Source organism: Salmo salar, chromosome 10, assembly GCF_965601325.2.
Source record: "Salmo salar chromosome 10, fSalSal1, whole genome shotgun sequence".
Classification (NCBI taxonomy): Eukaryota; Metazoa; Chordata; class Actinopteri; order Salmoniformes; family Salmonidae; genus Salmo; species Salmo salar.
Window position 1 is genome coordinate 116,466,739 of NC_138300.1, and position 24,810 is coordinate 116,491,548.

At 46.3% G+C, this 24,810-nt stretch overlaps 1 protein-coding gene across 3 annotated transcripts in view; it reads right to left on the reverse strand.

Annotated features, from left to right (window-relative positions):
• The window catches only part of LOC106561633 (uncharacterized), a 35,476-nt gene that overhangs the window by 2,715 nt on the left and 7,951 nt on the right, over positions 1-24,810 (reverse strand). Inside the window, exons 6-11 of one of the 3 annotated variants that reach the window (XR_014379144.1) lie at positions 22,414-22,551; positions 21,896-22,110; positions 21,573-21,611; positions 17,377-17,450; positions 10,749-10,889; positions 6,910-7,017 (exon numbers count right to left, since the gene is read on the reverse strand). Coding sequence is in view for 1 of the 3 variants with exons in the window: in XM_082957409.1 (XP_082813535.1) it covers positions 10,749-10,889; positions 17,377-17,450; positions 21,573-21,611; positions 21,896-22,110; positions 22,414-22,551 (607 nt within the window). In the remaining 2 variants the exon portion in view is untranslated. The remainder of the gene's footprint in view (positions 1-6,909; positions 7,018-10,748; positions 10,890-17,376; positions 17,451-21,572; positions 21,612-21,895; positions 22,111-22,413; positions 22,552-24,810) is intronic. The other 2 variants (XR_014379145.1, XM_082957409.1) reach the window with 2 other exon arrangements.

Below are 24,810 nucleotides of genomic sequence, written 5' to 3' on the forward strand. Positions count from 1 at the left end.
GGCGGCAGGCTAAGCTTTACTGTTGCTTTTAAAACCAATGAAACCTTCAGCCCACACCGTGTGAGCTTTTAACGCCAATGAAACCTTCAGCCCACACTGTGTGAGCTTTTAAAACCAATGAAACCTTCAGCCCACACTGTGTGAGCTTTTAAAACCAATGAAACCTTCAGCCCACACTGTGTGAGCTTTTAAAACCAATGAAACCTTCAGCCCACACTGTGTGAGCTTTTAAAACCAATGAAATCTTCAGCCCACATTGTGTGAGCTTTTAAAACCAATGAAACCTTCAGCCCACACTGTGTGAGCTTTGAACGACGTCATCGTTGGCAATTGACTCCCTGAAAGAATTACAATAACTAAAACACTGGCTTAATTCAACATTATGGATATAGAAGTATTTCTAAGTCACTAAAGAAGTTACTGTATGTACGGTAGTTCCCCCCCAAAAAATGTATTAGTGGCAACTGTTCTTTCCAGTGGTAAAATATGTTTTATTGCAGGAATAGACTATAATGGCTTTGTCAGACAGTCTCATTCTCTGCGTCAATTTCACAAAACAGCAAGAGAGTCCTTTGACCTATTTCTCTCCAGTAGTGATCTAATTAAGTCCCAGGAAGCTTCGTTAAGAGGTAGGAAGGACTGTGTCATGTCATGTTCCATTTTGGAAACCTGGGCTGTAGTAGTCTTTTCTACTTTAGAATAGTTTAAGCAAAGAAAATGCTTAATTTTACAATGTAATCTTCTGACTGTGCAGGACAAAATATATCAAGTGAGTTGAAAGCCATAAAGAAGAGTTGTAGAGTGCAGAGAGGTCTAAGGACAGCTGCCTGTCAGATAATCTAGGTTGAGGAGGAAGTGGGTTTGACCCTAGTATAAATCAGGCCTTGTTGCAGGACACCTTCGGCTACGAGACCGTCCGCTACGAGCAAAGGGCATGTGTACATGTACGTGTGTTCAAGCAAAACCAGCGTATAGAGATTTACATAGATAACCTCCTAAAGCCAGTATTTATTTCAGGCTGTGATGGAAGTCTGCGTGACCTGGCGGTACGGTACAAATAAAGAAGAGGAGGATGTGATGTTTATGGTGCAGCTGTATCTCACAGGTTCAGAACAGAACCTCAAGACTAGAACCACTAAACTATGGCCACTAGCACAGGGCTGAGGGCTCTTAAGATGAGGGAGGACCATTGTTTTATGAGCACGGCCTTTTCTCTATTACAGCATATCGGATGAGTGTCATTCATATTCCATTCACCCAGCTCAATGTAACATCGATAGGTTTAGGCTAGCTACTATATGATACTCAAATTTTACCTATACCCATCATGGAGGTTGCTACAACCTAGTCAATGAATGAAAGTTTGACACATTCAATACCTCATTGCACAATCTTGCCTGCATCTAGGTGACCTAGAGTGTAATCATTAGTCCAACAGTTGCAAACAAGAGTTTCGATTGGACAAATTCAGGTATGTTCAGAAATGCTTTCAACAAAATCGCCGGAATGAATACACCCCTGATCACACGCAAACACAGTTCACTTTCATAGCAGCCAGATAGTTGTAGAATTCCTTCTGGCATCTACGTGCTCTTCTCCTCACCTTTTCCCCTCGCTTGTGGACTTCAGTGCACAACACATCCGTGACCCGACGGAAAAATCTAACCGCTACACACAGCCTACATCATTGTCACCATATTAGCTAACATCAAGTCAACAACATAGCTACTAGAACTACCGTGTTAGTAAACCCGCTACAATCATGCAGTACAGTGTACAGTTAGCAAGCAGTTTAGCAGTTACACCGACGGGCCCCCGGTGGCAATAAATTAATCAAACCAAAAGCTAACCTTGACTTGGAAGTGTTTGAGTGTTGGATAGCCAGTCAGCTAGGTAACATAGCATCCCTCTTTGTTTGAGCCGGGTGTTTGAGTAAGCTAAACTAACTAGCTGCATTTGCTAGAAAAGTGAAAAAATATGAAATATAGCTAGCTCTCTCTCACTACTGTAGTTTTGAAGAAATGTAATTTGTTCAAAACTGTTCAACTACGGTCTTTCTCTCGATTCAACTTCTCGCCACATTTTATGCACTGCAGTGCTAGCTAGCTGTAGCTTATGCTTTCCATACTAGATTAATTCTCTGATTACTTTGATTGGGTGGACATGCCAGTTCATGCTTCAAGAGCTCTGATAGGACGACCTCCAACCTCCGGAAGTTGACATAATTACTGTAAGTCTATGGAAGGGGGTGAGAATGACGAGCCACCAAGATTTTGTATTGAAGTCAATGTACCCAGAGGAGGATGGACACTAGCTATCCTGTTACCTTACAGAGTGCTGCTGAGGCTACTGGTAGACCTTCATTGCAAAACTGTGTTTTAATCAATTATTTTGTGACGTGAATATATTTAGTATCATTTTATCTAAAAAGTAAGGCCAAATTCAATAGATCAAATATTTGTTTTCTTTCTTATCTATCTTAAGGGGTCCTAAAATTCAAAAAATAGAAACATCTAATAGCTAAATGATCGTTGGTATGACCATCTTAAAACAATTCCATATGTTAGCTTAGTAGAACAGGACAGAAGGTAGAAGGTTAATAGTAGGTTCTTAACACTACAACATGGCCACTAGCACAGGGCTGAGGGCTCAATGGCCAAACAGTAGGAGAGACTTCAGTTGGGTGGGCCAAGTCAAGGAGAGCCACAGTACTTTCAAAGGTCAGGGGAATAATAGTATGTCTAACCTGAAACAATGAGGATGAAAATAGGCCAAGACGCATGGGAAAGTTCACCCTATTATATAAAATAAAACAAATAGCCTAGCACACCAAGCGCATTTCAGATACACAGGGCGTATCCTAAGCACATATTCTAAGGTTTTGCTCATTAACTCAGTAGTCTAAACTGATCTTGTAGACTAGGACTTATATGGTATTGGTGATGCCACATTCAACTGGGAATTCCTACATAAGACCTGTCACACCTGCTACCACCTATTTGTATTTGAAGGGTCAACTGGGGCAAGCAAGGTAAGGACGGTTAAGTGAAATTATACACACTCCACCATACTCTCCTGAAAGAGACTAAATGAGGAGTCTCTTCTCTGCTGTATCTAGCTGCTAATTAAGAGTAAATTCAAATAAGTGCAGTTTGTGCCTCCAGCCTGAAAATGTCTCAAGGTCTCTCACGTTCTCTCTCTCTCCCCACCTTTCAGTCCATCCCATCGTTTTAACTCTCTCACTCAGTCTCTCCATTGCCCTGAAAATACCCTCTCAGCTCAGCTAGCTGCAGCATGCCGAGGCAGTTAACACAGCCAGTTATCTGCTCATTCCCGCATCCCTAACCCACATTGTGCAGGCCTGTAGGCTGCTCTCCGAACTAGAGCAGAACTGCAATGACCTGCAGAGGTGTGTTGCTGATGTAGATAAGATTATAGAACACATACGAGGGTTAGATTCTAGAGAGTCAATTCTACAAGATTCCAGAGTAAATCGGCACTCAAATTGAAAACGTTTACCCAAGAAAGGCATTAACCAAAGTGCTGCAGTATAGAGCCAAAACAACAACAAAATGGTCACTGTTCCAATATTTTTGGGGCTCACTGTAAGTGGTCTTATTTGTAAAACTAAATCAAACACATGCTCAGGACAAAGTACAACAAAACAAACAAATACTGTAAAAATGTCAGAAATATGACACTGACAGAAATACCCTGAATGTGGGAGATGTTAGCCTTCGAGACTGATGCTTCAGAGGCTCGGCACACTGCATGCAAACGGGTGACTCGGGGCACACACAGTATATGAACATCGTTTTGTCACAAAATGGGAGGCTCTTTGTAGTACATAGTCCTGCCGTTGTTGCTTTCGACAAGAGTTTTGTTCCACTCAAACACTGTGACGGAGCAAACAATTCATTGCCCAGCGGCAGGGGCGCTATACCACACTCGCTTGGTTCAAATGGAAGCAGGAAAATTTGTTTTTCTCCTTATTCTCTTCTGGCACAAAGTTGTTTCACAAAATAATTATGTCGTGGTTCCCAATCAACTTCAAAAATCACAACTTCAAGATTGCTCCAGCTTGGTTTAGCTTGGCATTAGACGGCTGCATCAAATAAGCTGACTATTTTGCATTGATAACCAAATATAAATATTTGTGACTGACAATAAACCAAACATAAGTGCAGTCTTAGAATTCCCCCCAAAATGGTATTATTTATAGAAATAATAACTACGTGATTGTAGGCTATTTTGAAAAGGTAAAAACAGATGTAGCCATGTGCTTTCTTCTCAGAGGAAAAATAGCATTCTATTTTCAGCTGATATGGAAGTGAATACATTCAAGCAGCACATTAAACTTCGATAATTTTGAAGGTTTCACTGGCAAGTAAAATGATATTTGCCAGGGCATATTATTTAATTATAAAGCTCGCTAGCAAGAGAAGAGAACAAGAACGTGATTCTTCTTTGCTTTTCACCACAAATGCGAAGACAACAAGACAACCTCCGCTGTCGTCCCCTTGTGAATGTTGCTATTTGGGATTCTAGCAACGCATGGAACGGCAAGGTATCATGTGACCAAAAGGTCTGACTCTGCCCAGGCTCACTCCCACACATAACATGACCCATGTGATCTCAGGATCAGCCTTTAATGTCTGTAGGCTGTGTAGCCCATCATGTCACCCGTAGCCACCGGTTCCCATAATGACAGTGTTGGACTGACACCAACCACAGGGAAGAGAGACAAAACTACACGTGTGGCCAACTTCCTCTTTAAACAACTTTCGTCTCCTGGTCAGAAGGAACCTTTCTACTTTATTCAGTTTCTACTTTATTCTGAAACAGTTTGATCAAATAGGGAAACAATGAATACAGGCTGAATTTAGGATACATTTGATCACCATACCGTTCTATGAGTAACTTGTTATTTTACCTTCAGAGAGGGTAAGCTCATTTGTGAAGGAGAGAAAATTGTGTTCCAGGTTTGAAGATGCATAAAGAAACAAGTAACATGAACGTGACAAAAGGAATGTTGTCACATCTCACAGTACCCACCAGTTAGGTAAGGGTGCTGTCGAGCGGCTAGATGTTCTTTACCATTAGATTTGCCACCAATGCTCCTTATAGGACAACATCACTGCACTCTATACTCCTCTGTAAACTGGTCATCTCTGTATACCCATCACAAGACCCACTGGTGGATGCTTATTTATAAAACCCTCTTAGGCCTCACTCCACCCTATCTGAGATATCTACTGCAGCCCTCATCCTCCACATACAACACCCGTTCTGCCAGTCACATTCTGTTAAAAGGTCCCCAAAGCACACACATCCCTGGGTCGCTCCACTTTTCAGTTCGTTGCAGCAAGCAACTGTAACGAGCTGCAACAATCACTCAAACTGGACAGTTTTATCTCCATCTCTTCATTCATAAGACTCAATCATGAACACTCTTACTGACAGTTGTGGCTGCTTCGCGTGATTACCTTCTTGCCCTTTGTGCTGTGGTCTGTGCCCAATAATGTTTTGTGCTGCTACTATGTTGTGCTGCTGCCATGCTGTGTTGCTGCTGCCATGCTGTGTTGCTGCTGCCATGCTGTGTTGCTGCTGCCATGCTGTGTTGCTGCTGCCTTGCTGTGTTGCTGCTGCCTTGCTGTGTTGCTGCTGCCTTGCTGTGTTGCTGCTGCCTTGCTGTGTTGCTGCTGCCTTGCTGCCATGCTGCTGCCTTGCTGCCATGCTGCTGCCTTGCTGCCATGCTGCTGCCTTGCTGCCATGCTGCTGCCATGCTGTGTTGCTGCCATGCTGTGTTGCTGCCATGCTGTGTTGCTGCCATGCTGTGTTGCTGCCATGCTGTGTTGCTGCCATGCTGTGTTGTTATCTTTTGGTCTCTATGTAGTGTTGTGGTGTCATTTGTCATGAAGTGTGTTTTGTCGTATATTTGTATTATTTCTTTTAATCCCAGCCCCCGTCCCCGCAGGAGGCCTTTTGGTAGGCCGTCATTGTAAATAAGAATTTGTTCTTAACCGACTTGCCTGTTTAAATAAAAGGTTCAATAAATCAAATTAAAACTGTTAACACCAGTCTGATTAAAAAAGGTTTTTCCCCAAACTACAGTGTGTGTTGACACTGATTACATTTTCACTTCATTAGGTTCCTATATACAATCCTCTAATCTACACGCTTTGAAGCTTCAAAAAAGTATGCGTGAGAATGAGATTTTTTTTATTTTTTTATTTTTTTAAAGGCCTTGTGATGAACAATTAACTCAAAATGAATTATTTCCCTTGACATTACTGCAGCTTCAAAAAAACGTTCTTAATTCTGTATGTGTGTGAGGAAGAGCGTCATGGCGTATTAATAACAATACAGAGTACTTAGGGAGTAGCGTTTCCTCAAACTTTACTCTGAACACAGAACAGAAGCGGTCTCTTGTTACTTCACAAAACAGGAAGTTTTAACCTGCACCTGTGTGTGTGTGTGTGTGTGTGTGTGTGTGTGTGTGTGTGTGTGTGTGTGTGTGTGTCTTTCCTCCCTACCTCCCAGCGGTGGGAGCCAGGGGCCGATCTCCAGACCTGATACTGGAGGTAGGGCCACACAGGATGGGTTGAGAAGCCAGGGCTGAGGGCTTCAGAGTGGAGAAGTAAGGAGGTGAAGGGGGACATTTGGAGCAGACGTGGAGGTCTGGATTATAAGGGTACGTGTGTTTGCTTGCTTGTGTGTCTGTATGTATGCATGTACAGTGCCTTCGGAAAGTATTCAAACCCCTTTACTTGTTCAACATTTTGTTACGTTACAGACTTATTCTAAAATGGATTTTAAAAATCCTCAGCAATTTACACAAAATAAATAAAGACAAAGTGAAAAACAGGTTTTTAGACATTTTTTGCAAATGTATAAACAACTACTTACTTACAGAAGTATTCAGACCCTTTGCTATGAGACTCGAAATTGAGCTCAGGTGCATCCTGTTTCCATTGATCATCCTTGAGATGTTTCTACAACTTGATTGGAGTCCACCTGTGGTAAATTCAATAGATTGGACATGATTTGGAAAGGCACACACCTGTCTATATAAGGTCCCACAGTTGACAGTGCAAGTCAGGGCAAAAAAACAATCATGAGGTCGAAGGAACTGTCCGAGACAGGATTGTATCGAGGCACAGATCTGGGGAAGGGTACCAAAATAATTCTGCAGCATTGAAGGTCCCCAAGAACACAGTGGCCACCGTCATTCTTAAGTGGAAGGAGTTAGAAACCACCAAGACTCTTCCTAGAGCTGGCCACCTGCCAAACTGAGCAATCGGGGGAGAAGGGTCTTGGTCAGGGAGGTGACCAAGAGCCTGATGGTGCCTCTGACAGAGCTCTAGAGTTCATCTGTGGAGATGGGAGAACCTTCCAGAAGGACAACCATCATTGCAGCACTCCACTTATCAGGCCTTTATGGTAGAGTGGCCAGACGGAAGCCACTCCTCAGTAGAAGGCACATGACAGCCCGCTTGGAGTTTGCCTTAAGGCATCTAAAAACTCTCAGACCATGAGAAACAATATTCTCTGGTCTGATGAAACCAAGATTGAACTCTTTGGCCTGAATGCCAAGCGTCACGTCTGGAGGAAACCTGGCACCACCCCTATGGTGAAGCATGATGGTGGCAGCATCATGCTGTGGGGATGTTTTTCAGCGGCAGGGACTGGGAGACTGGTCAGGATCGAGGCAAAGATGAACGGAGCAAAGTACAGAGAGATCCTTGAGGAAAACCTGCTCCAGAGCACTCAGGACCTTAAACTGGGGCAAAAGTTCACCTTCCAACAGGACAACAACCCTAAGCACACAGCCAAGAAAACGCAGGAGTGGCTTCAGGAAAAGTCTCTAATTGTCATTGAGTGGCCCAGCCAGAGCCTGGACTTGAACCTGATCGAACATCTCTAGAAAGACTTGAAGATAGCTGTGCAGCATCGCTCCCCATCCAACCTGACAGAGCTTGAGGGGATCTGCAGAGAAGAATGGGAGAAACTACCCAAATACATGTGTGCCAAGCTTGTATTGTCATACCCAAGAAGACTCGAGGCTGTGATCGCTGCCAAAGGTGCTTCAATAAAGGACTGAGTAAAGGGTTTTAATACTAACATAAATGTAATTCGTTATTTTATGTCTAAATAACTGTTTTTCCTTTGTTATTATGGGGTATTGTGTGTAGATTGATGAGGGGGAAAAAATGATTTAATCAATTTTAGAATACGGCTCTGACGTAACAAAATGTGAAAAAAGTCAAAGGGCCTGAATACTTTCTGAAGGCACTGTATGCACGTAAGCGTAACGGATACAGACTTGGGGGTTTTGTCTGTAGAGGCAGAGAGGCCAGGCTGGCAGAGAGGCAGGCTGGCAGAGAGGCAGGCTGGCAGAGAGAGGTCCTGAGTTAATAAGGGAAGTGGAGTAATGAGTGGATGTAATGACTGGGGGGCCTGATACACAGAGGACATTATTAAAACAGCCACGTAATCAGCCTGGGCTGACTGCAGACCAGACTGGAGCAGCAGAAAGGGAATAGGGCTCCATTTGGGACACAGCCTCCATCTCAGGGACTAATAGGGGAGAAATGTATATGTTTAGGTTACAGTGACAGAAATGATGAATGGAGGGACTCTTCAGAAAATAACTGCCAGCCACTTTGGTTTTGATATTCAAATTCAGCTGAATAGTTTCTCTGATACTTCATCTAGTTTCTCTAACCAAAAAGTTAATAGTAGTTGTAAAAACATGCTTAAAAAAAATCTGTGGAAAATATGTAAGCTAAAGCTTAAAAGTGTAGCACCATCAATGAAATATAGGCTTATGAGATCAAGGATTGTCAACTGCTAGGTTGTTACCTGACTGATTTGATTGTATTTTTTAATTTCTGCTAATGTAACACAGGAGCATTTCAAGAGAAAGTTACTGGATCTTAGCATAAATAAATGTATTGGTTTTCTCATTTGCTTTCCTAGCCTGTAATCAGCCACATATTACGTAAGTCAGTACCCTGCTTTAGCCTATAAGAACATCTACCCGACTGACCCCACTGAGTATACAAATCATTCGGAGTCTATTTCTAGTCCTCATCCCTCACTGCAAATGTGCTCATTCAACAGCCTCCTCTGAAGCTCAGGACAGGATACAGGGATGAGTGCTCGTGGCTCAGGGCTGGTAAGAGGGGTGGTAGAAGGTAAATAAACATCTATGGACTGGAGCCATCACACTAAATCAGTGTAGGTCTGAATCTCATGCCAGCTCCAACCCCATCCTAAGTCAAAGCACCAGCCACGACTCGATTCCAAACCCTATCCCCAGCCCCCGTCTGCCCCGATCTATCCCCAGTCTCAGCTCCAGTCGCATCTCTATCCCCAGCCTTAGCCCTATACTCCAGCCCTTTCCCCAGCCTCATCCATCCCTGTTAGGTCTGGTGAGTACGCCTTGGTGTTCCACACAGATGTTACAAGCCGGTGCCTCTAACCACAACTGCTGCTGTGACCTGGTTGAGAAAGGGCAGGGTAAGCGTTTGTGTGTTATCTGTGCTTAAGAGTGTGTGCATGTGTGTGTTCACATAATACCAAAAGAAGTACCCACACCGTGGGTGGCCTGCCTGAACACTGCAGGGCCATTCCTGCCCTGGTTTAACAGGAACAGATAAGTGGTAGTGTAATGCAGTGTGTCTGTGAATTGAGGGAGGCCTGGGCAGGCACACTGAGAAGTCCTTTCTGCCAACTCATCCTCCTCCTCCCTCTCTCGCTCAAATGAAAACGTCATGTTCCTGAGACACCATATACATGCAATAGGGTTTCAGAGAGCCATTAATCCAAATGGAGGAAAGGTTTAGGGCTAGGACTAGAGATAGTGACACTACCACACAGCTAGCAGAGTATTAGCTAGCAGAGTAGCAGAGTATTAGCTAGCAGAGTAACAGAGTATTAGCTAGCAGAGTAGCAGAGTATTAGCTGCCAGAGTAGCATAGTAGTATCTGGCAGAGAAGCAGAGTATTATCTGGCAGAGTAGCAGAGTATTATCTGGCAGAGTAGCAGAGTATTAGCTAGCAGAGTATTAGCTAGTAGAGTATTAGCTGGCAGAGTAGCAAAGTATTAGCTGGCAGAGTAGCAAAGTATTAGCTGGCAGAGTAGCAGAGTATTATCTGGCAGAGTAGCAGAGTATTATCTGGCAGAGTAGCAGAGTATTATCTGGCAGAGTAGCAGAGTATTATCTGGCAGAGTAGCAGAGTATTATCTGGCAGAGTAGCAGAGTATTAGCTAGCAGAGTATTAGCTAGCAGAGTAGCAGATTATTAGCTAGCAGAGTATTAGCTAGCAGAGTATTAGCTAGTAGAGTATTAGCTAGCAGAGTATTAGCTGGCAGAGTATTAGCTGGCAGAGTATTAGCTACCAGAGTATTAGCTAGCAGAGTATTAGCTAGCAGAGTAGCAGAGTATTAGCTAGCAGAGTAGCAGAGTATTAGCTAGCAGAATAGCAGATTATTAGCTAGCAGAGTAGCAGAGTATTAGCTAGCAGAGTAGCAGTAGCTAGCAGAGTAGCAGCTAGCAGAGTAGCAGAGTATTAGCTAGCAGAGTAGCAGAGTATTAGCTAGCAGAGTATTAGCTAGCAGAGTATTAGCTAGCAGAGTAGCAGCTAGCAGAGTAGCAGCTAGCAGAGTAGCAGAGTATTAGCTAGCAGAGTAGCAGAGTATTAGCTAGCAGTTGGGAGTCATTAGATAGTGGGACCTCTTACCTTCTCGATTTCCAGCGCTTTAGCTGCGATGGCTTGAGAGCGTCGTGTCTTAAAGTTGTCCTGCGTCTGCTCCGTCTCCTCCTTGGCCGAGACCGTCTCCTTCGGCCCCGCTAGCAGGGCTGGAGTGGGGACACTCTCCTCCTGGGAGGGCAAATGTTAAAGGGTTAGAGTACCAGGCAGGACACAGCAGGCTTAACAGATTCTGGTTTTAAATTCAAAGCGTGTGAGGGCATCACAGATTAGTCAACATGGTTGTTGCTGTAGTTTTCTTGTTGTTCAGCACAACAAAACACTTATGCATGCAGCATCTCAACATCTCAACAGTAATCTAGAACGTTAAGACCTCTACAACTTTGATCAAAGACTGTCGACAGCCAAAGATGAAGGCCCAAGCCTACAGACGTCAACCAATCATACTGCATCATTTAGTGTTAAAAGGGAAACAAAACAATTTGAGCGAAAGGAAGCCTTTTGTTACCATTGAAAACCAACAACTTGTGAAACACCCATGATTTTCAGTTTACAGAACCCAGAAAGCCTTCATCCATGGCAAGGAAATGGGTCATGCATGGTGAAGAGTCTATCGTGACCTGGTCAGACTACAAGGAAGAGACAGGCCATATAATGTACATCAATTGTCCCTCTGTGACGTGACTTAGAATAACCTACACAGGGATCTGTAACATATCCCATCCTCCATGACAAGGCAATGTTAATAAATTGTGTTTCCAAAGAAAGGTACTAAAACATGTTGAAAAGACAGATGACAAATTGATTGTCTGTACGGTAAAGGCCTCTAACTAGGTATCGTCTGTCCGGTAACGGCCTCTAACTAGGTATCGTCTGTCCGGTAACGGCCTCTAACTAGGTATCGTCTGTCCGGTAACGGCCTCTAACTAGGTCTCGTCTGTCCGGTAACGGCCTCTAACTAGGTATCGCCTGTCCGGTAACGGCCTGCAACTAGGTATCGCCTGTCCGGTAACCGCCTGCAACTAGGTATCGCCTGTACGGTAACCGCCTGCAACTAGGTATCGCCTGTCCGGTAACCGCCTGCAACTAGGTATCGCCTGTACGGTAACGGCCTGCAACTAGGTATCGCCTGTACGGTAACCGCCTGCAACTAGGTATCGCCTGTACGGTAACCGCCTGCAACTAGGTATCGCCTGTACGGTAACCGCCTGCAACTACATATTGTACGGTAACGGCCTGCAACTAGGTATCGCCTGTACGGTAACAGCCTGCAACTACATATTGTACGGTAACGGCCTGCAACTAGGTATCGCCTGTACGGTAACAGCCGCCCTAGCGGTAACGCCTGCACGGTATCGCCTGTACGGTAACCGCCTGCAACTAGGTATCGCCTGTACGGTAACCGCCTGCAACTAGGTATCGCCTGTACGGTAACCGCCTGCAACTAGGTATCGCCTGTACGGTAACCGCCTGCAACTAGGTATCGCCTGTACGGTAACCGCCTGCAACTAGGTATCGCCTGTACGGTAACCGCCTGCAACTAGGTATCGCCTGTACGGTAACGGCCTGCAACTAGGTATCGCCTGTACGGTAACGGCCTGCAACTAGGTATCGCCTGTACGGTAACAGCCTGCAACTACATATTGTACGGTAACGGCCTGCAACTAGGTATCGCCTGTACGGTAACAGCCTGCAACTACATATTGTACGGTAACAGCCTGCAACTAGGTATCGCCTGTACGGTAACGGCCTGCAACTAGGTATCGCCTGTCCGGTAACGGTCTGCAACTAGGTATCGCCTGTCCGGTAACGGCCTGCAACTAGGTATCGCCTGTCCGGTAACGGCCTGCAACTAGGTATCGCCTGTCCGGTAACGGCCTGCAACTAGGTATCGCCTGTCCGGTAACGGCCTGCAACTAGGTATCGCCTGTCCGGTAACGGCCTGCAACTAGGTATCGCCTGTCCGGTAACGGCCTGCAACTAGGTATCGCCTGTCCGGTAACGGCCTCTAACTAGGTATCGCCTGTCCGGTAACGGCCTCTAACTAGGTATCGTCTGTCCGGTAACGGCCTGCAACTAGGTATCGCCTGTACGGTAACGGCCTGCAACTAGGTATCGCCTGTACGGTAACGGCCTGCAACTAGGTATCGCCTGTACGGTAACGGCCAGCAACTAGGTATCGCCTGTACGGTAACGGCCAGCAACTAGGTATCGCCTGTACGGTAACGGCCAGCAACTAGGTATCGCCTGTACGGTAACGGCCTGCAACTACATATTGTACGGTAACGGCCTGCAACTAGGTATCGCCTGTACGGTAACAGCCTGCAGACTACGATATCGCCTGTACGGTAACCGCCTGCAACTAGGTATCGCCTGTCACGGTAACGCGCCTGCAACTAGGTATCGCCTGTACGGTAACCGCCTGCAACTAGGTATCGCCTGTCACGGTAACCGCCTGCAACTAGGTATCGCCTGTACGGTAACCGCCTGCAACTAGGTATCGCCTGTACGGTAACCGCCTGCAACTACATATTGTACGGTAACGGCCTGCAACTAGGTATCGCCTGTACGGTAACAGCCTGCAACTACATATTGTACGGTAACGGCCTGCAACTAGGTATCGCCTGTACGGTAACGGCCAGCAACTAGGTATCGCCTGTACGTAACGGCCTGCAACTACATATTGTACGGTAACGGCCTGCAACTAGGTATCGCCTGTACGGTAACAGCCTGCAACTACATATCGCCTGTACGGTAACCGCCTGCAACTAGGTATCGCCTGTACGGTAACGGCCTGCAACTAGGTATCGCCTGTCCGGTAACGGCCTGCAACTAGGTATCGCCTGTCCGGTAACGGCCTGCAACTAGGTATCGCCTGTCCGGTAACGGCCTGCAACTAGGTATCGCCTGTCCGGTAACGGCCTGCAACTAGGTATCGCCTGTCCGGTAACGGCCTGCAACTAGGTATCGCCTGTCCGGTAACGGCCTGCAACTAGGTATCGCCTGTCCGGTAACGGCCTGCAACTAGGTATCGCCTGTCCGGTAACGGCCTGCAACTAGGTATCGCCTGTACGGTAACGGCCTGCAACTAGGTATCGCCTGTACGGTAACGGCCTGCAACTAGGTATCGCCTGTACGGTAACGGCCTGCAACTAGGTATCGCCTGTACGGTAACGGCCTCTAACTAGGTATCGCCTGTCCGGTAACGGCCTCTAACTAGGTATCGCCTGTCCGGTAACGGCCTGCAACTAGGTATCGCCTGTACGGTAACGGCCTGCAACTAGGTATCGCCTGTACGGTAACGGCCTGCAACTAGGTATCGCCTGTACGGTAACGGCCAGCAACTAGGTATCGCCTGTACGGTAACCGCCTGCAACTAGGTATCGCCTGTACGGTAACCGCCTGCAACTAGGTATCGCCTGTACGGTAACCGCCTGCAACTACATATTGTACGGTAACGGCCTGCAACTAGGTATCGCCTGTACGGTAACAGCCTGCAACTACATATTGTACGGTAACGGCCTGCAACTAGGTATTGCCTGTACGGTAACAGCCTGCACCTACATATTGTACGGTAACGGCCTGCAACTAGGTATCGCCTGTACGGTAACGGCCTGCACCTACATATTGTACGGTAACGGCCTGCAACTAGGTATCGCCTGTACGGTAACGGCCAGCAACTAGGTATCGCCTGTACGTAACGGCCTGCACCTACATATTGTACGGTAACGGCCTGCAACTAGGTATCGCCTGTACGGTAACCGCCTGCAACTAGGTATCGCCTGTCCGGTAACGGCCTGCAACTAGGTATCGCCTGTCCGGTAACGGCCTGCAACTAGGTATCGCCTGTCCGGTAACGGCCTGCAACTAGGTATCGCCTGTCCGGTAACGGCCTGCAACTAGGTATCGCCTGTCCGGTAACGGCCTGCAACTAGGTATCGCCTGTCCGGTAACGGCCTGCAACTAGGTATCGCCTGTCCGGTAACCGCCTGCAACTAGGTATCGCCTGTACGGTAACCGCCTGCAACTAGGTATCGCCTGTACGGTAACCGCCTGCAACTAGGTATCGCCTGTACGGTAACCGCCTGCAACTAGGTATCGCCTGTACGGTAACCGCCTGCAACTAGGTATCGCCTGTACGGTAACCGCCTGCAACTAGGTATCGCCTGTACGGTAACCGCCTGCAACTACATATCGCTGTACGGTAACGGCCTGCAAATAGGTATCGCCTGTACGGTAACGGCCTGCAACTAGGTATCGCCTGTACGGTAACGGCCTGCAACTAGGTATCGCCTGTCCGGTAACGGCCTGCAACTAGGTATCGCCTGTCCGGTAACGGCCTGCAACTAGGTATCGCCTGTCCGGTAACCGCCTGCAACTAGGTATCGCCTGTACGGTAACCGCCTGCAACTAGGTATCGCCTGTACGGTAACCGCCTGCAACTAGGTATCGCCTGTACGGTAACCGCCTGCAACTAGGTATCGCCTGTACGGTAACCGCCTGCAACTAGGTATCGCCTGTACGGTAACCGCCTGCAACTAGGTATCGCCTGTACGGTAACGGCCTGCAACTAGGTATCGCCTGTACGGTAACGGCCTGCAACTAGGTATCGCCTGTACGGTAACGGCCAGCAACTAGGTATCGCCTGTACGGTAACGGCCAGCAACTAGGTATCGCCTGTACGGTAACGGCCAGCAACTAGGTATCGCCTGTACGTAACGGCCTGCAACTACATATTGTACGGTAACGGCCTGCAACTAGGTATCGCCTGTACGGTAACAGCCTGCAACTACATATTGTACGGTAACCGCCTGCAACTAGGTATCGCCTGTACGGTAACCGCCTGCAACTAGGTATCGCCTGTACGGTAACCGCCTGCAACTAGGTATCGCCTGTACGGTAACCGCCTGCAACTAGGTATCGCCTGTACGGTAACCGCCTGCAACTACATATTGTACGGTAACGGCCTGCAACTAGGTATCGCCTGTACGGTAACAGCCTGCAACTACATATTGTACGGTAACGGCCTGCAACTAGGTATCGCCTGTACGGTAACAGCCTGCACCTACATATTGTACGGTAACGGCCTGCAACTAGGTATCGCCTGTACGGTAACGGCCAGCAACTAGGTATCGCCTGTACGTAACGGCCTGCAACTACATATTGTACGGTAACGGCCTGCAACTAGGTATCGCCTGTACGGTAACAGCCTGCAACTACATATTGTACGGTAACGGCCTGCAACTAGGTATCGCCTGTACGGTAACGGCCTGCAACTAGGTATCGCCTGTCCGGTAACGGCCTGCAACTAGGTATCGCCTGTCCGGTAACGGCCTGCAACTAGGTATCGCCTGTCCGGTAACGGCCTGCAACTAGGTATCGCCTGTCCGGTAACGGCCTGCAACTAGGTATCGCCTGTCCGGTAACGGCCTGCAACTAGGTATCGCCTGTCCGGTAACGGCCTGCAACTAGGTATCGCCTGTACGGTAACCGCCTGCAACTAGGTATCGCCTGTACGGTAACCGCCTGCAACTAGGTATCGCCTGTACGGTAACCGCCTGCAACTAGGTATCGCCTGTACGGTAACCGCCTGCAACTAGGTATCGCCTGTACGGTAACCGCCTGCAACTAGGTATCGCCTGTACGGTAACCGCCTGCAACTAGGTATCGCCTGTACGGTAACGGCCTCTAACTAGGTATCGCCTGTACGGTAACCGCCTGCAACTAGGTATCGCCTGTACGGTAACCGCCTGCAACTAGGTATCGCCTGTACGGTAACCGCCTGCAACTAGGTATCGCCTGTACGGTAACCGCCTGCAACTAGGTATCGCCTGTACGGTAACCGCCTGCAACTAGGTATCGCCTGTACGGTAACCGCCTGCAACTAGGTATCGCCTGTACGGTAACCGCCTGCAACTAGGTATCGCCTGTACGGTAACCGCCTGCAACTAGGTATCGCCTGTACGGTAACCGCCTGCAACTAGGTATCGCCTGTACGGTAACCGCCTGCAACTAGGTATCGCCTGTACGGTAACCGCCTGCAACTAGGTATCGCCTGTACGGTAACGGCCTGCAACTAGGTATCGCCTGTACGGTAACGGCCTGCAACTAGGTATCGCCTGTACGGTAACGGCCTGCAACTAGGTATCGCCTGTACGGTAACGGCCTGCAACTAGGTATCGCCTGTACGGTAACGGCCTGCAACTAGGTATCGCCTGTACGGTAACGGCCTGCAACTAGGTATCGCCTGTACGGTAACGGCCTGCAACTAGGTATCGCCTGTACGGTAACGGCCTGCAACTAGGTATCGCCTGTACGGTAACGGCCTGCAACTAGGTATCGCCTGTACGGTAACGGCGTGCAACTAGGTATCGCCTGTACGGTAACGGCCTGCAACTAGGTATCGCCTGTACGGTAACAGCCTGCAACTACGTATTGAGGCTCACGAATTGCCATTTTACAATCCGGTGCTGGCAAAACATTGTGGTCATCGGAGATTGTTCTAGCTTTTAGGAATAGTGTAACGCTACTATGCTAAATGGTATGTTCTACAGGTATAGTAGAGATACAAACACTGATCGTATCAAGTGGATGTGAGGGGGGTTAATTGAATTAAGAGCAACTGTAGTCATGTAGTTACATAGTCATGCAGCCCCACCTTGATTGCCACACAGCTTTTCGCTGATCCGTCTAGGGAGGTACTTCTGGTGTGGCTTAGCAACCTGGGCTTATCTGTGGAGAATAGGAGAACAGACAGTAAAACTAAGAAGCATTTAAACAGAAGCAATGTGAAAGATAACAGGACAGCGGTAAACCAAATAAATCAGGACCACCGACCGCAGTACAACTCTATTTAAATCCTCTCAATATTTAAAAACATATTGGGGAACTAACACTAACATTCTCTCTAGTCATCTACCAGGTGATCGTTGCACCAGTACAGTTAACAACAGATAAGACGAGATGCTATGGGACTGTGGATAAGCACAGCACGGACAAATCGTTGGTTATTTTACATTCGCTCGTTGGAATAGCTCACACAACAGCGGTTGACAAGTTCAGCTGTGACTAAATTGAAAATATTGTGCTCCGCCGGCTCCAATAAGTCTATAAACAACAAATATGGACGGACTGGTGGGTTTGTTTTTATTTAAGGAATCTCCCATGGCGATGAGACTGAGCCAAAGTGAAATTAAAAACTCTTCCTTCCAGGATGTTTGATTCCTTTTTTCCCCAGCTAAACAGCAGAGATCTCAGGTTGTGAGAATGACTGAGACACCAAGCAACACATGTGGTTCCTTAGTTCAAACTGCAGCAAAATTAGAAGTCAATATTTTAAAATGTTGGATTTCCTCTGATACTATTAACAGATGCTTCCTTGAATGAGAGATCATGTATATTTAGGCAAAAGTAGGCTATTTGCCATGTTAGAAGAGTAGCACCGACCTAAGATAGAACTCTCTCTCTAGGACAGACCATGTGTGTGCGTTGTGAAGAGAACCTGGTAACGTGGTATGACAGTCACTCACCAGACACACTGAACTAGCGGACAAGAGGCAGCCGCGCAACAAATTATTAGTGACCGATGGATCAGCAGATAACAGATAATGATGAACTGCAAATCCAGAAGAGGAGCATCCAGGAGTGGTTGTGTTTGGTGTGCCGTTGTATGTGCCTAGTCGTGCTCTGACATTTATTAGTTTGCTAGCAAGCTAAATAGCGATTAGCGGCTAACAAGATTTAGGCCCAACTTGCTAAGAGAAGACAAACTAGCTGTTTTCAGATGTAAGAAACACACCAAAAAGTGTCATTACAAACGCTAGTGGATTTACATTAAGAAGCAAAGTGAAAACATCATTGTTGTCATCAACCTCATAGACTTTTTCTATTGTATTATTTACTGTACGTTTGTTTATTCCATATGTAACTGTTGTTGTTTGTGTCGAACTGCTTTGCTTTATCTTGGCCAGGTCGCAGTTGTAAATGAGAACTTGTTCTCAACTTGCCTACCTGGTTAAATAAATGTGATTTTTTTATTTTTTATTTATAATAATTGACCATGCAGACCGAACGCAAGTGTCTCGTGGTCAAGCAACAATAAATGTGCTCCTTGAGTGACAGGGGGCGGGGCTAGGTCTGTGTGGAAAGCAGACAGACAGACAGACAGACACAGAGACAGACAAGTAGCCTAGTAAACTACAAAAATGGACGTTACACACGGCGTATCACATTTAACAGACCCAATGTATTAGAGCAGGTCTAAGAGGGTATCTGTCAGCTTAAATTCGTGAATTGTTGTGAGCGTTATCAATTATTCAGACTGAAGACTTCCAATGTGCTCCGTCTCCTCCACAGTAGCATGTATGAGTAAAAGACGATATTTAAAAACCTCTGCAGTGATGATGAGAAAGGACTTTTCAATAAAAACTAAAAAAAAGTGTGAAATGGTTGCATTGGACATGGGGGTATGTAAGGACACTGTTACTGTCCCTCCTCTCCTCCAACCCCAATATTCTCCTTAATCCCAAAATCACCCAATACTCCCACACTGATATGCAAATCGATGTTATCGATGTTATATCCACCGGGGGGCGGGGGGAATCATCTTAGTCTTTTTATTCTATTCAGTGATGGAATTATTTTGGAGCACAAAAGAGAGTTACTAAGTAATGGTATGCATGCCCCACTCCACTCACAAGGGAAGGTAATGTGAGTGGGTGGGTGTTTTGGTTTGATCTTGAAGACATCTGCTAGCTCAGTGTGCACGCTACTCCCACACCAGCCAAAAGGTCAGACCTTGAATCAAAAGCCTTCGAGAATAGTGTGTATGTATAATTAAAATGGTTAACATGTTCCAGCACCTCTCTTTAAATACACACCTCCACTGAAAACAGATGCTCCTCTCAGAGAGAGGTGCTCAATTTGAGCTTTTACATCACTTCAAACCAAGGTGCCAAATTGTTATTTTATGGATAGGCTTATATGTAGAAAAACCCAATTTGAGGGGTATGCTGGATCCAGGGATGCAAACTGGTGAGGGTCCAAAAAAAATGACACTTTTTTGTTGTTGCACTGAAACATGCAAAATAAATCCCTGCTAGGAGGAAATGCAGGTTTTAACTTATTAAAGAAAGAAAATGATCTACATGATCACCCTGTGTGTAAAATAAAAAAAAGTGGTTAATGTGAACCAAACGCACAGCTAAAAAATGTAAAGAAAGCAATCCAATGTTATTTGTTGCCTAGATTTTACTGCAAATGACATTCAAGTCTTGAGAAAAAAAACAATACACTAATATTACAGTTAGCCATGACAGCCTTTATAATAGAACGCTTGTGACCATACACACACACACACACACACACACACACACACACACACACACACACACACACACACACACACACACACACACACACACACACACACACACACACACACACACACACACACACACACACACACACACACACACACACACACACACACACACACACACACACACACACACACACACACACACACCTAAATATTGCACTTGGGGAAAAAACATCTTAAAGTAGAAATAGAATGAAACAAACAGGCATTCTACTTTTGCTCTATTATAGTGGCCACTATAGTAGATGTCGATCAAGTGCACAAGGCTACATGTGTGCAAAAATAATCTGATTAAAGAACCCCCACACTCACACGTTACTGTCAAGTTCAACACAACAAAAGCAATATCTTTGGGCTACACATTATTACATTGTACACGTTCTGCCTGTGGACATATGTTCAACAATATGCCAGCAGAGCATGATACCCTTTGTTGGCATAATTGATCTCATTCAGGCAGAGTACACCTGACATACCCCTTTTTATCCACTGTACTGAAAAAGTGAGAAAGAAGGAACGTGTGGTGCTCCTTTGACTTCTGGTGACATCCATCTTAAACCAGGCCCAGCTCCAGCTAGTTACGCTTGATCCCTGAATCCACTGGCCTAACAAGCAACGCCTCATTTTCACCTAATTATCTCATTCTGAAAGTTAACCACATAACGTTACTTCAGAGGGAAAACATCAGTTCACAGATAGTTCGTTAGCTAGTTAACATTTCAGTTTGCCAGGGTCCACTAAGTAACTAACGCGTCGCGTTATAACTTGAGGAATGGCAAGGAGTCATATACCAGTTAATACTATAGCGAATTGGTTAGGTTACTAACGTTAGCTGTCTGACTTTATTAGCCAGCTAATTTTCACACAATAAACTCAATTACTTGATCAGTTAAGTTGGATAATGTTGCTCAACATTTCTTGTCTAGCTAACGGACAATTCGATCCAGCTAGCAAGATACTTAACAATGCTAACAATACTTGTTCCACCACAGTTTCTCCATCACCTCAAACTTTCCAAATGCCAGTTGTTTTTCGCTTACAGTTCATGAAGTATGCTTCATCACCTTCTCACCCCGGTCTCCATGGTCAGGCTTCTCACCGACCTCTCAGTTACCGTTCAGGGGACGCGCAAACTGCCTTCCCACTCTCCCGCTGTCTTTCCAGAGCGCGCGCTGATGCTGTAACTAAGCAACTTGATTCTCTTCTCTCTTCAGCCGCGTGCTGCATTCTGTTGTTACTGAACGATTGGCTGAGCCTTGGATGCAGCCAGTAGTGATCCAAACGCGCATCACTTGTTCGCATGCAGCCAGTAGTGATCCAAAGCACCCCCCCCTCCTCCAAACTTTTCTCATCAGAGCTACACGAATCACTTAGGTCACCTATTTTGGATTCAGAAAGGCACATTTCGCCGAAAGGTGACTAGTTTGCTTCCCTGTGTATCATTGCATCGGCTTGACTGTGTAATCTAGACTTACCAGGTTCTCTGTTCTGGCTGTGAGGCTCTTCGTTATACCCTGGAGGGGCGAGAGAGAAAAAGGTCCCCAAAATGACTGGCAGCAAACGTACCACAAAGGATGAATGTCCAATGCATTGCTTCATGTCAAGTAGTATGGACACTGGTACAGAGCCAGACTGAAGTGATAGACTTAAAACTGATATTGTTAATCATTGACAGCTGAACTAAAGCGCTGTGTTCTCTGTAGTTAAACCAAAGGAAACTCCCGTCCCCTATGCGCCCTGGTCAAATTAAGTGCACTTTATAGGGAATAATAAGGAACAATTTGGGATGCAGACTTACTCTTCTGCTGGCTCTGCTGGTAGGAGAAGCTCTTCTGGTCCCTGTCTGGGGAGTAGCTCCTTTTGCTGGTGTTGGACCCAGAGCGCATGATAACAGGGCCTGGTGGGATATCCATCCTGATGGGAGAGCGATCCCGTACTGTTTTGTAAGTGTCCCCGGGTGGGCCTGCAGGGTAGGGGCCCAGGCCCCTTCGCCTAAGACCCTCAGGGTCCTCTCTGACAAGACAATGAGAGAGAGAGAGAGAGAGAGATAAGGGGATTCAAGGGCCCATCCATTGAGGTCCATTCAACTATTGAACTAAAGGCAATGTCTCTACCCATGATAAGTGCTTGGATTCTAAAACCCTCTAAGTGTAGAGTGAAAAAACTAAACACTAAAGTTGCTGGACAAAATAAATTGTGGTTTGTGTCTTGAAAAACAGTAAAACTGAAAGCCAACAACACCTGAAGTTGCTGGGTCTAACGAGTGGTTTTGGCACTTGGTCCATTAACTAAGTGCACTGGAAGGGATAGGCCTACCCTCGGTCCAAGTACATGATGGCCTGCATCAGATTGGGGTCCACTCTATTGGGGTTAGCTGCTGAAGACACGGTCCTCGACAGAGGCGCTATTCCTTTAACTCTGCTGCTGAGGTGGGAGCCCGCTCTGCTGCTTATCCTAAAAATGACACAAGAAAATACCTCAATCAAATATGATCAAAGTAAATACTTCTCCATATAGTATATCTGAAGAAAATACTGTCCTATCTTTAAAACCAACTAGTTCTAGTCTGAAGATTAGCCTAGATCAGTGGTTCCCAAACGTTTTATAGTCCCGTACCCCTTCAAACATTCAACCTCCAGCAGCATTTAGCACCAGGGTCAGCACACTCTCAAATGTTGTTTTTTGCCATCATTGTAAGCCTGCCACACACACACACTATACGATACATTTATTCGAACATAAGAACGAGTGAGTTGTCGTCACAACCCGGCTTGTGGGAAGTGACATAAGAGCTCTTATAGAACAAGGGCACAAATAATAATATAATAATAAATCAATCATTTTGCTCTTCATTTAACCCTCTTACATATAAAACCTTATTTGTTCATAAAAAAATGTGAATAACTCACCACTGGTTAATGAGAAGGGTGTGCACATAACCCTGCAATGTAGGGCTGTATTGGAGAGAGTCTCAGTCTTAAATCATTTCACCCAGACTATTTACATTGACACCCACCCCACCCCCCTTTTCTTTTTTTTTTTTACACTGCTGCAACTCGTTGTTTATTGTTTATGAACAGTCACTTTAAAAATGACCTTGACTAACCTGTACCCCCGCACATTGACTCAGTACCAGTACTCCCTGTATAAATACTCGTTATTGTTATTTTGTGTAACTTTTTTTTTTTTTCTTAACTATATTTCTTGAACTGCATTGTTGGTTAAGGGTTTGTGAGTAAGCATTTCAAGGTACAGTCTACACCCGTTGTATTTGCGCATGTGACAAATACTATTTGGGTGCTGATGTAGATACAGGCTGAGGGGATACGAAGCCAAGCCTGGGAGAGGGTGCTGATGTAGATACAGGCTGAGGGGAGACGAGCCAAGCCTGGGAGAGGGTGCTGATGCAGATACAGGCTGAGGGAGGGATACGAGGCCAAGCCTGGGAGAGGGTGCTGATGTAGATACAGGCTGAGGGGATACGAGGCCAAGCCTGGGAGAGGGTGCTGATGAGATACAGGCTGAGGGGATACGAAGCCAAGCCTGGGAGAGGGTGCTGATGCAGATACAGGCTGAGGGGATACGAAGCCAAGCCTGGGAGAGGGTGCTGATGCAGATACAGGCTGAGGGAGAGGGGATACGAAGCCAAGCCTGGGAGAGGGTGCTGATGCAGATACAGGCTGAGGGAGAGGGGATACGAAGGCCAAGCCTGGGAGAGGGTGCTGATGCAGATACAGGCTGAGGCGAGGGATACGAGGCCAAGCCTGGGAGAGGGTGCTGATGCAGATACAGGCTGAGGGAGAGGGGATACGAGGCCAAGCCTGGGAGAGGGTGCTGATGTAGATACAGGCTGAGGGAGAGGGGAAACGAGGCCAAGCCTGGGAGAGGGTGCTGATGCAGATACAGGCTGAGAGCGAGGGGATACGAGGCCAAGCCTGGGAGAGGGTGCTGATGTAGATACAGGCTGAGGGGATACGAAGCCAAGCCTGGGAGAGGGTGCTGATGCAGATACAGGCTGAGGGGATACGAGGCCAAGCCTGAAGAACGCCACTCATCTCCTCAGTGAACGCATCGACATAAGGCCACAATGAGCGCACTCCATGCATGACTGAGGGTACAGGGCAGGTTGCGCATGCTCCTGACCCAGGCAGGATAGGCAGATCTTATGGCCGTCAGATTCAGGTATAAAGCAGCCACACTGCTGAGGTATAACTAGACGAAATCTAAGACGTCAAATAAATGATATCCAGCTCAAGACTCCAGCTACGTATTTGGTTTGCTAACTTGCTAGATAAGTGTCAAGATGTCAAGATCAAGCTTCTTGGTTACAGCAGAGACATTCAATCCCTTCCTTGATCATGATCCCTGTTGCCTAAATAGTTTTGTGCGTAACCCAAAGAAAGATCTACTTGGAGAAAAACATTTTTAGATTATTTTGGGGGAAACAGCACCCCTTGTGTTCACTTCTGGTAAAACCATATACCCCAGGTAGGGTACAGAAACGGTATGAACATCTGGATACCGCCCAACCCTAGAGGTATATATAAATTAACCATCCAATGGCACCTGGTTTTCATGACCCCTGCGTGAACTTACAGGGCCACGTCCCAAACAAAGTGCAAGCCTAACATGTCCTCCAGCTTTTACGACCCCCAGACCAGTTTGAAGTAGCCAAGGCTCAGACTGCCATTTACCAAATAAAGTTAATTACCA